At 43.5% G+C, this 16,714-nt stretch overlaps 1 protein-coding gene across 1 annotated transcript; it reads left to right on the top strand.

Annotated features, from left to right (window-relative positions):
* Position 1: 1 nt before the first annotated feature.
* Positions 2-15,212, top strand: LOC109896411 (protein Wnt-7b-like). Its single transcript, XM_020490665.2, has 4 exons — positions 2-367; positions 1,573-1,799; positions 6,470-6,741; positions 14,173-15,212. Exons 1-4 carry the CDS (start codon positions 285-287, stop codon positions 14,650-14,652), a joined length of 1,062 nt encoding a protein of 353 aa, XP_020346254.1. The 5' UTR covers positions 2-284; the 3' UTR covers positions 14,653-15,212.
* The last annotated feature ends 1,502 nt before the right edge of the window (positions 15,213-16,714 follow it).

A 16,714-nucleotide genomic window follows, 5' to 3' on the forward strand; every position in this document is an offset into this window, starting at 1 on the left:
CCCCATCAGTCTAGGAGGACAACCACATTAACACCACTGCCGTCAAGTGATGACCCGTCCAGTCTCCTCGTCCGAAGCCAACGCTACTACCGGGGGCTTGGAGCTGCATAGCACCAACGCTCCGCGGACTGACCCCAAGAACTAGACGTGATTAACCCAAAGAAGCGAACAGAGATTTGTTTGATTCGAACTCCCAGGACTACTTATCTTCTAAAGGAATGATTTAACTAATTTCATTTTCCCCCTCACTCAAGCAAGCAGCGGCCGTTGTGTTCAATTACACCATGCTCATTGTCTCGTCCCGCAGTGCGCTGCTGTCCGTCTACTATCCCCAGATCTTCCTCATCCTCACCAGCGGTAGCTACCTGTAGGTTGGCACGTGCTTTTTACCCTTCTCTTCAACAGGTGCTTGTACAGCCATGTGATGGTGTGCATTTGTAAGATCTCTAAAAAATGTATCGCTTATGCACTCATTTATTTAATTTGTTGATTGGGACATTTACGCACGTGGAAATTATAGAGCATATGTGGATTATAATTTCACTATAAAATGAACAACTGAAATCAACTTTTGGAACTTATATAATAGCCTATTGTAAAATACTGGGATTGATATTGGCCTTTACATGAAATTGTTGGTGTCAAACAATATCTGTTTGGTTTTGTGACTGAAAATAGAATATTAATATCAAAACCTATAAGAAAACCTCTTAACAAGAATAAAAATGTTTAACGAATATTTAACATGTCTGAAGAGCTTCATTTAAACTTTGCTGACAAAATGTATTTTCCAACTAGCTTAAAAGTCTTAGTCAATGGAGAGGTCCACAATAACAGCTGCTACAACTTATAAATGATTTATGTGGTATTCACAGTGTTCAATAAGTAAATTGAGGAGATTACCTGATCAGTAGGATTCACACATTGCAACATGACAATGTTCTTTACACACTATATTTGTAAAGCAACATATGGGAAAGAGCAACATGTCGCTGGATGACATCCTGTGTTCTGTAGACATAAAAGTGTACAAGTTATTTCTTATTACATTAAAAGACCCGGGCCCTCACAGAACATATGATTAGTGCAGATATTTCTCATACTTGCACAGACAGACCTGACCAATACCTAAAACAGCCCTAGTTGAGGTTCAAATGTGGGCTGAAACGGCTATTAGCCAGAGTTAGTTTGTTGTCTGTTCTTCATTGGCTAAACATTGTTTGCTTTTGTGCATTTTAAAACCTGATTCAATGACTTGAAGTAAATCTTACACACATTGGACCTTTAAAATGTATGAGGGTCAAGTTGCTTGGCTCAGATCTATAAGGTCACAAACAATCTCAGTGACCTGTGAGCTTGTCTTGAACCAGCCGTGTGTTTTAAATCAGCTGTGTGTATTAGGATTGTCTATATTGTTAGCCAAACCAAAACCTGACTGATGTGAGGGAACACTGTAGCTCATGGGGGGACCTATAGAATCTGTAGCTACAATACTACAGTCCGTGCCACGCCAACTCTGCCCCGCCGACTCTATGCCTTGATGTTTAGCCATCTCCCTCTTCCCCCCCATAGGGCATTGTCCTCGGTGGTAGCGTTGGGTGCTAACATCATTTGCAACAAGATCCCTGGACTGGCCCCAAGGCAGCGTACCCTCTGCCAGAGCCGCCCGGACGCCATCATCGTCATCGGCGAAGGTGCACAGCTGGGCATCAATGAATGCCAGTACCAGTTCCGCTATGGCCGCTGGAACTGCTCCGCCCTGGGCGAGAGGACCGTATTTGGACAAGAGCTGAGAGTAGGTCAGTCTACCTGCTGCAATGAGTCTAGTCAAACGCACATCACTTGTTAGGGGGACAGTTTCCCGGATGCAGATTTCTTTTATTTTTTTTATTTCACCTTTATTTAACCAGGTAGGCTAGTTGAGAACAAGTTCTCATTTGTAACTGCGACCTGGCCAAGATAAAGCATAGCAGTGTGAACAGACAACACAGAGTTACACATGGAGTAAACAATTACCCAGTCAATAATACAGTAGAAAAAAGGAGAGTCTATATACATTGTGTGCAAAAGGCATGAGGAGGTAGGCGAATAATTACAATTTTGCAGATTAACACTGGAGTGATAAATGATCAGATGGCCATGTACAGGTAGAGATATTGGTGTGCAAAAGAGCATAAAATAAAATAAATAAAAACAGTATGGGGATGAGGTAGGTAGAAATGGGTGGGCTATTTACCGATAGACTATGTACAGCGGCAGCGATCGGTTAGCTGCTCAGATAGCAGATGTTTGAAGTTGGTGAGGGAGATAAAAGTCTCCAACTTCAGCGATTTTTGCAATTTTTTCCAGTCACAGGCAGCAGAGAACTGGAACGAAAGGCGGCCAAATGAGGTGTTGGCTTTAGGGTTGATCAGTGAGATACACCTGCTGGAGCGCGTGTTACGGGTGGGTGTTGCCATCGTGACTAGTGAACTGAGATAAGGCGGAGTCACAGATTAACCCTAGTCCTGGACTAAAAACTATTTTTGATGGAGATTTCTCATTGAACTTGCTTTTTAGTCCAGGACCAGGCTTAATCTGTGTCTGGGAAATCACCCTGGGGCTCCCGAGTGGCGCAGCGGTCTAAGGCACTGCATCTGTTGTATCACAACCGGCCATGATTGGGAGTCCCATAGGGCTGCGCACAATTGGCCCAGCTTCATCCGGGTTAGGGTTTGGCCAAGGTAGGCCGGTTCAACCGACTTCCCTAGTTAAATAAAGGTTAAATAGATGAAGTAGGACCCGCAATGGTGTGGGTCCTACTTCATCTCTACATTCTCTACAGTGTGGCTGCTCCACACTGAGAAGAATATAATGGTTTATGATGATGATGTTGTGATTGTATCAGAATGCCCACCAGACCAAGCATTGGCTAGAAATAGTGGAAAGCTAAGCATCTGATTGTGCCTCGGGGGCAGAGTGAGAAGTCACTGGCTTTTCCGTGCCCCGATGAAAACGTATAGGTCTACTGTCAGTGACTAGTGCCTAACTCACAGTCCAACCAACGCTTTCCAAGGTGCATGACACAGAGGATAAGCTGGATATATAACAAATATGATCAGCCACTCTTACAGGAAAATTTATGTTCAATTAAAGTTGTTTCTGTTGAACTTCCTTTTTCTTCCCAATGGCTATGTTCAGGCCAGAGCACTGGAGAGGTTATGGTAGTTCAGAGCCATAAAATTTGGTGAAGGTGGGAGCGATAGCTATCTTCATGGTCAGTTTGGTTGTTGTAGTGCTACTCCTGCAATAGAAGCAATGATGGGAGGTTCACAAACTCGAAGAGTGAAGCTTTACATTTTTTTGATTTATTTAACTAGTCAAGTCAGTTAAGAACACATTCTTATTTTCAATGACGTCCTAGGAACAGTGGGTTAACTGCCTGTTCAGGGGTAGAATGACAGATTTGTACCTTGTCAGCTCAGGGGTTTGAACTTGCAACATTCCGGTTACTAGTCCAACGCTCTAACCACTAGGCTACCCTGCCGGCTACCCTGCCCTGAAACTACTTCAGTGAAATCTTCCAGTGAGAGTACTATTCTTTCACCATCAACCTTCTTCAATAACCACAGTGAATACCGTACTTTGACTCCTTAATATTAGTAATATGGGAACAATTGAAACTTGAAGCCGTGTTGCTAGTGTTCTGAAGGGGTTTCAATCCTACAACAGTCTGTCCTACATGTGACCTCGTTATGTAGAAGTCTGTCCTGCCTCTGGGCTTTTTTACATTCATTCTTACAACACTGACTGTCTTAAATACAGTAGTCTGTATTAATTATTGTGTGAAAATTTGGGTGTGGCTGAGGTGCACCCGAGAACAACTCGGAAACCAGATTGCATAGCGGAGAAGGTAAGGTGGGATTCAAAATGGTCGATGATCTGTTTGTTCACTTGGCTTTCGAAGACTTTAGAAAGTCAGTGCAGGATGGATATAGGGCTGTAACAGTTTGGGGTCTAAAGTGTCTCCCCCATTTAGGAAGCGAGGGTCCAGCTGATTTGTAGGGATCCAGATTTGCAGCTCTTTCAGAACATCAGCTGTTTGGATTTGGGTAAAGGAGAAGCGGGGGGGGGGGGGGGGGGCTTGGTGCAGAGCTGTTGGCTCTGCATGGCCAGCCGGTTGTCAAGAAGTTCCTCTTCAATCACTTAATTTGATTGACCTGCAAGGACAGAGAACATATAACTATTGAGTGAGACCAGGTTTCTGTCTTGACCACTAATCAAAGTCAGCTACAGCAGTTAGAATACCAACAACAATGGAACCAAGCATGCATTACTCTATAATGAAAATAAATGTATACGCTGGGGATGACGTTTGGCAGCTCAAGGAAAACATTCACTATTCTACATTTACTGAAAGGTCTGGTTCTCTGGTTCGGACTGATGAGAGAATACTTCTGAGTTAGTTTAAAGTTATGGATCAGGGAGCCACAGAGCTAACGGGATCTATGAGTGAGTTTGTCAGGTTGGAGAGAAGCCACCCCATTGCCTTCCACTAGACGCCATGCATTAATACTGAGGTTGTTGAGGAGAATGGAAGCCAACATAGTATCTTGATTGAGGCAGGAAATATCCTATTACAAGGACAACACAATAGTAATGTTATATACAGTAATTCATTTCCTTTCCATGAGGTAAATGTTAATGTGTTTGTTCTGAAATGGAAAGCTTGACAGATTCATCAATGGTATACCAGATGTGAGAATGTATCATGTGGTTGTGGGTCTACAACTCATAAGTTACCACCACCAGCTACAAAAACAATGAGTAATGTTCACTTAAGATTTATCTAGCATCTTTAAGTGGATTTGTGTGTTTATTAACTTCTTATAAATCATTTACAAGACGTGATGCTACATCCATAAACAACTTGTCTAGAGTGAAGGTAGTGAGCTCAATAACACTGCATTGTGAGCTATAGAATGACATGTGTTGGCTGAAACAGAAACCAACTGGCACACATTAAGTGCACTTATAGATAGGATAATCTACGCTGAATAAAAACAGAAACGTAACATGTAAATTGTTGGTCCCATGAGCTGAAATAAAAGATCCCAGAATTTTTCCACACGCTAAAAATATTATTTCTCTGAAATGTTGTGCACACATTTTGTTTACTTCCCTGATAGTGAGCATTTCTCTTTTGCCAAGATAATCCATCCACCTGACATGTGTGGCATATCAAGCTGATTAAATAACATGATCATTACACAGGTGCAACTTTTGCTGGGGACAATAAAAGGCCACTCTAAAATGTGCAGTTTTGTCAGTCAGCACAATGACACAGATGGCTCCAGTTTAGAGGGAGCGTGCAATTGGTATGCTGACTGCAGGAATGTCCACCAGAGCTATTGCCAGAGAATCTAATGTTAATTTCTCTACCATGAGCCACCTCCAATGTAATTTTAGAGAATTTGGTATGGGCAGGCATGAGCTACAGACAACGAACACAATTGTATTTTACTGATGGTCATTTCAATGCGCAGAGATACCGTGACGAGATCCATGCCATTCATCCGCCGCCATCACCTCATGTTTCAGCATGATAATGCACGGCCCCATGTCGGAAGATCTGTACACAATTCTTGGAAGCTGATAATGCCCCAGTTCTTCCATGGCCTGCATACTAACCAGACATGTCACCCGTTGAGCATGTTTGGGATGCTCTTGCTCAACGTGTACGACAGCGTGTTCCAGTTCCCGGCAATATCCAACAACTTTGCACAGCTATTGAAGAGGAGTGGGAAAACATTCCACAGGCCACAATCAACAGCCTAATCAACTCTATGCGAAGGAAATATGTTGCGTTGGTGGCCACACCAGATACTGACTGGTATTCTGATCCACGCCCCTACCTTTTTTTAAGGTATCTGTGACCAACAGACACATCTGTATTCCCAGTCATTTGAAATACATAGATTAGGGCCTACTGAATTTATTTCAATTGACTGATTTCCTTATATGAACTTCAACTCTAATTGTTGCATTTATATTTTTGTTCAGTATATATACTCTATAATACTGTAGTACATACAGTAGTTTTTACTGTATCTGCTGTACAGACACAGATACATTAAGGCTCCTCTGGTAACCAGCAGATGTCACTTTGGTTTTATCAGTGGAGTCTTACCAGCCCGCCTGTTAAAAATTAGGGCTGGGTAAGAGTCCAGTAGACAGAGACTATCAAATAAGGAATGGTAGGTATTTATTAGCCTGTTATAGCTTAATTACATTACACTAGTATAAGGCCGAACTGCAGTCAGGTCACCCAGTAATGTAAATTGTGTTGTAGTGGGCCACGAGCCTTTCATTAGGCCACAACATAAAATACTGTACTATACTGTAACAAACTCATACTATGTACTGTAATGCACTACAACTTACCTAGGACTAGTGCAAGGTAACTCTTAGCCCCTCTCTCTCTCTACAGGTAGCCGAGAGGCGGCTTTCACCTATGCCATCACTGCGGCTGGCGTGGCACATTCGGTGACAACAGCGTGTAGTCAGGGCAACCTGAGCCAGTGTGGCTGCGACTGGGAGAAGCAGGGCTACCATGACCAGGAGGAGGGCTGGAAGTGGGGAGGCTGCTCGGCCAACATCAAGTACGGCGTGGAGTTCTCCATACGCTTCGTAGATGCTCGAGAGATCAAGAAGAATGCCCGACGTCTGATGAACCTGCATAATAATGAGGCAGGACGAAAGGTAAAGTGACTGACACTGCTTGTCTTGTTGTCTGGGGTTTTAACACACCTAACAAAAATGTAGTTGTTTCTGTAGAGATCAATAGAAGACAATAGAATATAATAAACTCCATCAGAAAAGTATACTGAACAAAAATATAAATGTTTCATGAGCTGAAATAAACGATCTCAGAAATGTTCAATACACACAAAGTGTAATTCTCTCAAATTTTGTGAACAGATTTGTTCACAACCCTGTTAGTGAGCATTTCTCAGTTGCCAAGATAATCCATCCACCTGACAGGTATGGCATATTAAGAGGCTGATTAAACAGCATGATCATTACACAGGTGAACCTTGTGCTGGAGACAATAAAAGGCCACTCTAAAATGTACAGTTTTGTCACACAACACAATGCCACAGTTTTGAAGGAGGGTGCAATTGGCATGCTGGCTGCAGGAATGTCCACCAGAGCTGTTGCCAGTCATTTTAATTTCTCTACCATAAGCTGCCTCCTATGTCGTTTTAGAATTTAGAATTTGACAGTATGTCCAACCACGCCAGCCCAGGACCTACACATCCAGCTTCTTCACCTGCGGGATCATCTGAGACCATCCAACTGGACAGCTCTGTTAAAACTGTGGGTTTGCACAACCAAAGAATTTCTGCACAAACTGTCAGAAACCGTCTCAGGGAAGCTCATCTGTGTGCTCGTCATCCTCACCACGGTCATGACCTGACTGCAGTTCGGCGTCATAACCAACTTCAGTGGGCAAATGCTCACCTCCGATGGCCACTGGCACGCTAGAGAAGAGTGCTCTTCACGGATGAATCCCATTTGTTTTCTCTTGATTGATGTTATATCCAGCAACTTCGCAGAGCCATATTAACCTCTCTAGGGTACGTGGGACGGTAGCGTCCCACCTGGCCAACATCTGGTAAAATTGCAGAGCGCAAAATTCAAAAATAATCAATTCAAATATTTAACATTCTTTAAAATATGTGTTGAAAATGTGTGCCAAAATAAAGGTTAACTTCTTGTTAATCCAGCCGCTGTGTCAGATTTCAAAAAGGCTTTACGGCAAAAGCAAACCATGCGATAATCTGAGTACAGTGCCCCGCATACAAAACTATGAAAAATATATTTCAACCAGGCACAAAAGTCAGAAATAGTGATATAATTAATGCCTTACCTTTGAAGTTCTTCTTCTGTTGACACTCCAAAATGTCCCGGAATCATCACAAATTGGCCTTTTGTTCGATAATGTCCTTCTTTATGTCCCAAAAATTTAAATTTATTTGGCGCGTTTGATTCAGAAATACACCGGTATCAACTCGCCCAACATGTCTACAAAGTATCTAATAAGTTACCTGTAAACCTGGTCCCAAACATTTCAAACAACGTTGCTAATCCGGTACTGTAAAACGTAAATAATTAATAACATTTAAGACAGAGCTCCTTGTCACGCACACCAAAACAGTAGAGTCCACCTGAGTGACACTTACAATGAATATCACTACTTCTTCATTTCTCAAAAGAAAAACATCGAACAATTTCTAAAGACTGTTGACATCTAGTTGAAGCCATAGGAACTGCAACCAGGTTCCTAATAAAAAGGGCATCCCATGGAAAATCCTTTTACCTCAATTTGTTTTTCCTTGGTTGGTTTGTCCTCTGGGTTTTGCCTGCCAAATCAGTTCTGTTATACTCACAGACATTATTTTAACAGTTTTAGAAACGTTAGTGTTTTCTATCCAAATCTACCAATTATATGCATATCCTAGCTTCTGGGCCTGAGTAACAGGCAGTTTACTTTGGGCATGCTTTTCATCTGGATCTCAAAATACTGCCCCCTACCCAAGAGAGGTTAAAGAGTGGGACAACAATCCACAGGACACAATCAACAGCCTGATCAACTCAATGCGAAGGAGATGTCACGCCAGATACTGACTGGTTTTCTGATCCACACCCCTACCATTTTTATGAAGGTATCTGTGACCAACAGATGCATATCTGTATTACCAGTCATGTAAAATCTATAGATTAGGGCCTAATCTATTTATTACGATTGACTGTTTTCTTTAAATGAACTTAACTCAGTAAAATCTTTGAAATTGTTGCTTTCTGCATTTATATATTTTTCAGTATAAATATAAGTTCAGCGGAGACAGCATCGCTGTGCTAAATTATGCTATACTAGTTTAAAACAGAGGGTTTCAGAATGTGTGTGTGTGTGAGCCATGTGTGTGTGCCTGCCATGTGTCGGTGTGTGCGTGAGCATGCCCGTGTGTGTGTGAGTGGAGGGAATGCAAGGCCAGGCAAACCGGCTGCCAAATGGAGGCCTGCCATAACCCTGCAGTCCCATTCATTGAATTACAGAGCATTAAGTCAGGATACAGGATATTATTGCAAAGTCTCTCTCTCTTCCTCTCTCAGTGGCAGCTCGCAAAACCATGCTGCTGCACCACTGCACACACTGAACAAACCTAATCAACAGCCAATTCCCCTAACTTGATAGCAGGGCAGATCAAGAGCAACAGGCTTGATACACTGATACACTCGTACATGATAGGCAAGTAGGCTGCAGTACTGGCCACCCAGTTAGAAGTTTTACTTTAATTCCTATAGACAATGTATCTAAGCAACACTGATAGATATTGCTTTGTGTTAGAAGTTGCTATCATTTTTGGGTGAACATTGGGCTACATAAACATTTCCGATTTGGTCAAAACGATATTTCATTTTTTTATTTCACCTTTATTTAACCAGGTAGGCTAGTTGAGAACAAGTTATCATTTGCAACTGCGACCTGGCCAAGATAAAGCATAGCAGTGTGAGCAGACAACAAAGAGTTACACATGGAGTAAACAATTAACAAGTCAATAACACAGTAGAAAACAAAGGGGAGTCTATATACAATGTGTGCAAAAGGCATGAGGAGGTAGGCAAATAATTACAATTTTGCAGATTAACACTGGAGTGATGAATGATCAGATGGTCATGTACAGGTAGAGATATTGGTGTGCAAAAGAGCAGAAAAGTAAATAAATAAAAACAGTATGGGGATGAGGTAGGTGAAAAAGGGTGGGCTATTTACCAATAGACTATGTACAGCTGCAGCGATCGGTTAGCTGCTCAGATAGCTGATGTTTGAAGTTGGTGAGGGAGATAAAAGTCTCCAACTTCAGCGATTTTTGCAATTCGTTCCAGTCACAGGCAGCAGAGTACTGGAACGAAAGGCGGTCAAATGAGGTGTTGGCTTTAGGGATGATCAGTGAGATACACCTGCTGGAGCGCGTGCTACGGATGGGTGTTGCCATCGTGACCAGTGAGCTGAGATAAGGCGGAGCTTTACCTAGCATGGACTTGTAGATGACCTGGAGCCAGTGGGTCTGGCGACGAATATGTAGCGAGGGCCAGCCGACTAGAGCATACAAGTCGCAGTGGTGGGTGGTATAAGGTGCTTTAGTGACAAAACGGATGGCACTGTGATAGACTGCATCCAGTTTGCTGAGTAGAGTGTTGGAAGCCATTTTGTAGATGACATCGCCGAAGTCGAGGATCGGTAGGATAGTCAGTTTTACTAGGGTAAGCTTGGCGGCGTGAGTGAAGGAGGCTTTGTTGCGGAATAGAAAGCCGACTCTTGATTTGATTTTCGATTGGAGATGTTTGATATGAGTCTGGAAGGAGAGTTTGCAGTCTAGCCAGACACCTAGGTACTTATAGACGTCCACATATTCTAGGTCGGAACCATCCAGGGTGGTGATGCTAGTCGGGCATGCGGGTGCAGGCAGCGACCGGTTGAAAAGCATGCATTTGGTTTTACTAGCGTTTAAGAGCAGTTGGAGGCCACGGAAGGAGTGTTGTATGGCATTGAAGCTTGTTTGGAGGTTAGATAGCACAGTGTCCAAAGACGGGCCGAAAGTATATAGAATGGTGTCGTCTGCGTAGAGGTGGATCAGGGAATCGCCCGCAGCAAGAGCAACATCATTGATATACACAGAGAAAAGAGTCGGCCCGAGAATTGAACCCTGTGGCACCCCCATAGAGACTGCCAGAGGACCGGACAGCATGCCCTCCGATTTGACACACTGAACTCTGTCTGCAAAGTAATTGGTGAACCAGGCAAGGCAGTCATCCGAAAAACCGAGGCTACTGAGTCTGCCGATAAGAATATGGTGATTGACAGAGTCGAAAGCCTTGGCAAGGTCGATGAAGACGGCTGCACAGTACTGTCTTTTATCGATGGCGGTTATGATATCGTTTAGTACCTTGAGTGTGGCTGAGATGCACCCATGACCGGCTCGGAAACCAGATTGCACAGCGGAGAAGGTACGGTAGGATTCGAGATGGTCAGTGACCTGTTTGTTGACTTGGCTTCCGAAGACCTTAGATAGGCAGGGCAGGATGGATATAGGTCTGTAACAGTTTGGGTCCAGGGTGTCTCCCCCTTTGAAGAGGGGGATGACTGCGGCAGCTTTCCAATCCTTGGGGATCTCAGACGATATGAAAGAGAGGTTGAACAGGCTGGTAATAGGGGTTGCGACAATGGTGGCAGATAGTTTCAGAAATAGAGGGTCCAGATTGTCAAGCCCAGCTGATTTGTACGGGTCCAGGTTTTGCAGCTCTTTCAGAACATCTGCTATCTGGATTTGGGTAAAGGAGAACCTGGAGAGGCTTGGGCGAGGAGCTGCGGGGGGGGCGGAGCTGTTGGCCGAGGTTGAAGTAGCCAGGCGGAAGGCATGGCCAGCCGTTGAGAAATGCTTATTGAAGTTTTCGATAATCATGGATTTATCAGTGGTGACCGTGTTACCTAGCCTCAGTGCAGTGGGCAGCTGGGAGGAGGTGCTCTTGTTCTCCATGGACTTCACAGTGTCCCAGAACTTTTTGGAGTTTGAGCTACAGGATGCAAACTTCTGCCTGAAGAAGCTGGCCTTAGCTTTCCTGACTGACTGCGTGTATTGGTTCCGGACTTCCCTGAACAGTTGCATATCACGGGGACTATTCGATGCTATTGCAGTCCGCCACAGGATGTTTTTGTGCTGGTCGAGGGCAGTCAGGTCTGGGGTGAACCAAGGGCTGTATCTGTTCTTAGTTCTGCATTTTTTGAACGGAGCATGCTTATCTAAAATGGTGAGGAAGTTACTTTTAAAGAATGACCAGGCATCCTCAACTGACGGGATGAGGTCAATGTCCTTCCAGGATACCCGGGCCAGGTCGATTAGAAAGGCCTGCTCACAGAAGTGTTTTAGGGAGCGTTTGACAGTGATGAGGGGTGGTCGTTTGACTGCGGCTCCGTAGCGGATACAGGCAATGAGGCAGTGATCGCTGAGATCCTGGTTGAAGACAGCGGAGGTGTATTTGGAGGGCCAGTTGGTCAGGATGACGTCTATGAGGGTGCCCTTGTTTACAGAGTTAGGGTTGTACCTGGTGGGTTCCTTGATGATTTGTGTGAGATTGAGGGCATCTAGCTTAGATTGTAGGACTGGCGGGGTGTTAAGCATATCCCAGTTTAGGTCACCTAACAGAACAAACTCTGAAGCTAGATGGGGGGGCGATCAATTCACAAATGGTGTCCAGGGCACAGCTGGGAGCTGAGGGGGGTCGGTAGCAGGCGGCAACCGTGAGAGACTTATTTCTGGAGAGAGTAATTTTCAAAATTAGTAGTTCGAACTGTTTGGGTATGGACCTGGAAAGTATGACATTACTTTGCAGGCTATCTCTGCAGTAAACTGCAACTCCTCCCCCTTTGGCAGTTCTATCTTGACGGAAGATGTTATAGTTGGGTATGGAAATCTCTGAATTTTTGGTGGCCTTCCTGAGCCAGGATTCAGACACAGCAAGGACATCAGGGTTAGCAGAGTGTGCTAAAGCAGTGAGTAAAACAAACTTAGGGAGGAGGCTTCTGATGTTGACATGCATGAAACCAAGGCTTTTTCGATCACAGAAGTCAACAAATGAGGGTGCCTGGGGACATGTAGGGCCTGGGTTTACCTCCACATCACCCGCGGAACAGAGAAGGAGTAGTATGAGGGTGCGGCTAAAGGCTATCAAAACTGGTCGCCTAGAGCATTGGGGACAGAGAATAAGAGGAGCAGGTTTCTGGGCATGGTAGAATATATTCAGGGCATAATGCGCAGACAGGGGTATGGTGGGGTGCAGGTACAGCGGAGGTAAGCCCAGGCACTGGGTGATGATGCGAGAGGTTGTATCTCTGGACATGCTGGTAGTAATGGGTGAGGTTACCGCATGTGTGGGAGGTGGGACAAAGGAGTTATCAGGGGTATGAAGAGCGCAACTAGGGGCTCCATTGTGAACTAAAACAATGATAACTAACCTGAACAACAGTATACAAGGCATATTGACATTTGAGAGAGACATACAGCGAGGCATACAGTAATCACAGGTGTTGAATTGGGAAAGCTAGCTAAAACAGTAGGTGAGACAACAGCTAATCAGCTATCACAACAACAGCAGGTAAAATGGCGTAGACTAGGCAACGGGGCCAACAGATAAAACAAACAAACAGAATGGAGTACCGTGATTAATGGACAGTCCAGTGTGCATCCGCTATGTAGCCAAGAGATCAGTGTCCAGGGGGCAGCGGTGGATGGGGCAGGGAAGCTGGACTGGCGAGTGTTATCCAGGGGGAAAAAAAACTAACAATGACCAAATAGCTTGTAGCTAGTTAGCTGGTTAGCTTCTGGATATAACTCAACCCTAAATGGTAAACTGTCATCTGTCAAATGTGTCCGCTGAATATATCTGTGAGGCATCAAAACTTAAATTGCACATGAAACCTCAGTACAACGTTATACATGTTCTGGTTACATGAGAGTTCTGGTTGATCATTCTGGCCATTGTGGTCTTTAGGAAGATCAAGTTAGTAAGAGAATAGAGGCTTGAACCTTGCATCACTGTCCAGTTGGGGGATTTGAAATATGTACTCCATATGGACTTTAGGTTATATTGCAGGGGATGCCCTTAGTTAATAGAATTGTAGTATTGTAGAATTGTTGAATGAATTGGAAAATACAATTTGTGGATATGTGGGCTGGCCTAAACCTTTTCTTGCAAATCTCCAATTCACATCACTGTGAATTAAGTAGTTAAGATGTAACACTTAAGAGTGTGCTTTTGAACTCTAACAATGACAGCATATGACTAACTAGCCTGATCTACCATCCTGACCACTGGGCTCGGTTTGTTTCACTTCACGTAATCACCTAATTTGTGTAGAGAAACAGAATGTAAGCTTGTGAGATCAGGATGGTTGAACTAGTTAGTAACCATCAATGACAACTAATGACTCTCAAATACTTTAAGCTACCTACACACAACTATTCAACATTTGGGACATGCCAACTCTTTCTCAAGACATGTATCTAGCCCTCAGGTCATGTCAAACTTTTCCAAACCCTGTATCCAACCCTCTTCTCTCCTCTCCCTCAGATCCTGGAGGAGCATATGAAGCTGGAGTGTAAGTGTCACGGCATGTCGGGCTCCTGCACAACCAAGACCTGCTGGACCACCCTACCCAAGTTCCGGGAGATCGGCTACGTCCTGAAAGAGCGCTATGGCGAGGCGGTCCAAGTCGAACCGGTCCAGGCCTCGCGTCTCCGTCAACCCTCCTTCCTGCGTCTGAAGGAGTCGCGAGGGTACCAGAAACCCACGGACACAGATTTGGTCTACCTGGAGAGGTCTCCTAACTACTGCGAGGAGGACACGGCGACAGGGAGCACAGGGACGCGGGGGAGGCTGTGTAACCACACGTCACCCCATACCGACGGCTGCAATCTGATGTGTTGTGGTAGAGGCCACAACACCCACCAGTACACCCGCGTGTGGCAGTGCATCTGCAATTTCCAGTGGTGCTGTTTTGTGAAGTGTAACATGTGCAGTGCGAGGTCTGAGGTGTTCACCTGCAAATGATGGATGGATGGATGGATGGAGGAGGGGGACAGAGAGAGCTGGGAAAAGGGACAAGGGACAGGGCAAGGCCATGAGAGAGGATACAAGGAAAGGAAAAAAGGATATTAGGACATGGGGAAGAACTGTTCAGGATGTACTCTACAGTGGACTTGGAAATTGTTAGATTCTTCATGACTTCATTTTGCACATTGGACATCCTATTTCATTTGGAAAACAAAGATTAAATGAACTAAAATGACTTTGATAGAAAGTACTTTGAGAAGTAGGCTGCCTTGGTGGAAGAGTGTGGTAACATCTCACAGCAAGAACTGGCAAATCTGGTGCAGTCCATGAGGAGGAGATGCACTGCAGTACTTAATGCAGCTGGTGGCCACACCAGATACTGACTGTTACTTTTGATTTTGACCCCCCACCCCCCTTTGTTCAGGGACACATTCTTCAATTTCTGTTAGTCATATGTCTGTGGAACTTGTTCAGTTTATGTCATTTATTGAATCTTGCTATGTTCATACAAATATATACATGTCAAGTTTGCTGAAAATAAACGCAGTTGACAGTGAGAGGACGTTTCTTTTTTTGCTGAGTTTAGTATGGATAGCAATGTTTAATATAATTTTTGGGAGTGGTTGAAAAAGTACTCAATTCTCATACGAGTAAAAGTAAAGATACCTTACCTTGAAAATGAAAGTCATCCAGTAAAATACTACTTCAGTGAAAGCCTAAAAGTATTTGGTTTTAAATCATGTATACTTGAGTAAATGTAGTTACAGACAGCCAGGGTCACACCCCAACACTCAGACATAATTTAAAAACAAAACATCTGTGTTTAGTGATTCCGCCAGATCAGAGGCAGTAGGGATGACCGGGGATGTTCTCTTGATAAGTGTGCGAATTGGACCATTTTCTGTCCTGCTAAGTATTCAAAATCTAAAGAGTAATTTTGGGTGTCAGGGAAAATGTTTGGAGTAAAAAGTACATACTCTTTAGGAATGTAGTAGAGTAAAAGTAGTCAAAAATATAAATAGTTAAGTACAGATACACCCAAAAACGACTTAAGTTGTACTTTAAAGTACTTTACACCACAGATTTTTTTTTGTCTTTGATTTACCAGAGTTAGTGTGGCATTAAGCCACAACAGTAGAGTACACTTTTTCTGCTATTTTAATTTTCTTAAATCTGTGCACTTCTATTGTCAGTAGCATGTGAAAGTAGTCATCTTATTATTTTGCACTCACCATCCCTCCTCAATTCATTGGACATGATTTGAACATGTTACTAGGTCAATTGGTGAGTGCTGCACTGAATCATATTACCAGAGCCTAACAAAGCAACCCGTTCAAGCCCATACAAAGGAAAACATGTCCCTATTTCGGTCTCAATTCCAACATGGCTATGTCCACGTTACCTATTGTTATGTTGTGTTTTTATAAATTTTTATTTAACCAGGAAAAAACACATTGAAACCTAGGTGTAATTTCAGGGGGGGGGGGGGGGGGGGGGGGGGGGGTATTATATATTCACATTCTGAGATGATGTGGTGTAAGCGTTATGGAGCTCCATGGGCAATGTATTCGCAAACGATACACTGCACATCCCCACCAATGCCAGAGATATGGAATTTCACTGTCGCTCTCCCCTTGCATTCACAACATCTATACCAGCAGAGTTAAAGTCAACCTGTCCTGAGAATAAGTATTTTGCCTAACCATATAATACAGATCTATAGAAAGAGGGCATGGGCCTGGGCATCAATCTTCTATGTATTCAGCGATTGTTTTATTTAGGCTTTATATAGCTAAACATATATATTTTTATATGCATTACGTATGGCACTTTGTTTTCATTCATTGTCATTGTTTTTAAAGATTTGAGAGCTACAAATTATTCTGAATTATTTGGTCTCTGATGTATTAAAGTTGCTGTAGTGTATATAGTCCATGTGTTCTGTAATTAGCCCAGATTGTTTTATTCTCGATATGAAGACCATAATTCTCTGTAGCTCCTGGTTTACTTGGTGAATTATCAGGCAATGCAGCAGCAAAATGTTAAGTATTAAGAAAAT

The sequence above is a fragment of the Oncorhynchus kisutch genome, linkage group LG9 (genome assembly GCF_002021735.2).
Source record: "Oncorhynchus kisutch isolate 150728-3 linkage group LG9, Okis_V2, whole genome shotgun sequence".
NCBI lineage: Eukaryota > Metazoa > Chordata > Actinopteri > Salmoniformes > Salmonidae > Oncorhynchus > Oncorhynchus kisutch.

Coding starts and splice junctions, on each gene's coding strand:
- LOC109896411 (XM_020490665.2), top strand. CDS start 285: ATGCTCATTGTCTCGTCCCGCAGTGCGCTGCTGTCCGTCTACTATCCC. Junction 368..1,572: donor CTCACCAGCGGTAGCTACCT/GTAGGTTGGCAC, acceptor TCCCCCCCATAG/GGCATTGTCCTCGGTGGTAG. Junction 6,742..14,172: donor ATAATGAGGCAGGACGAAAG/GTAAAGTGACTG, acceptor CCTCTCCCTCAG/ATCCTGGAGGAGCATATGAA.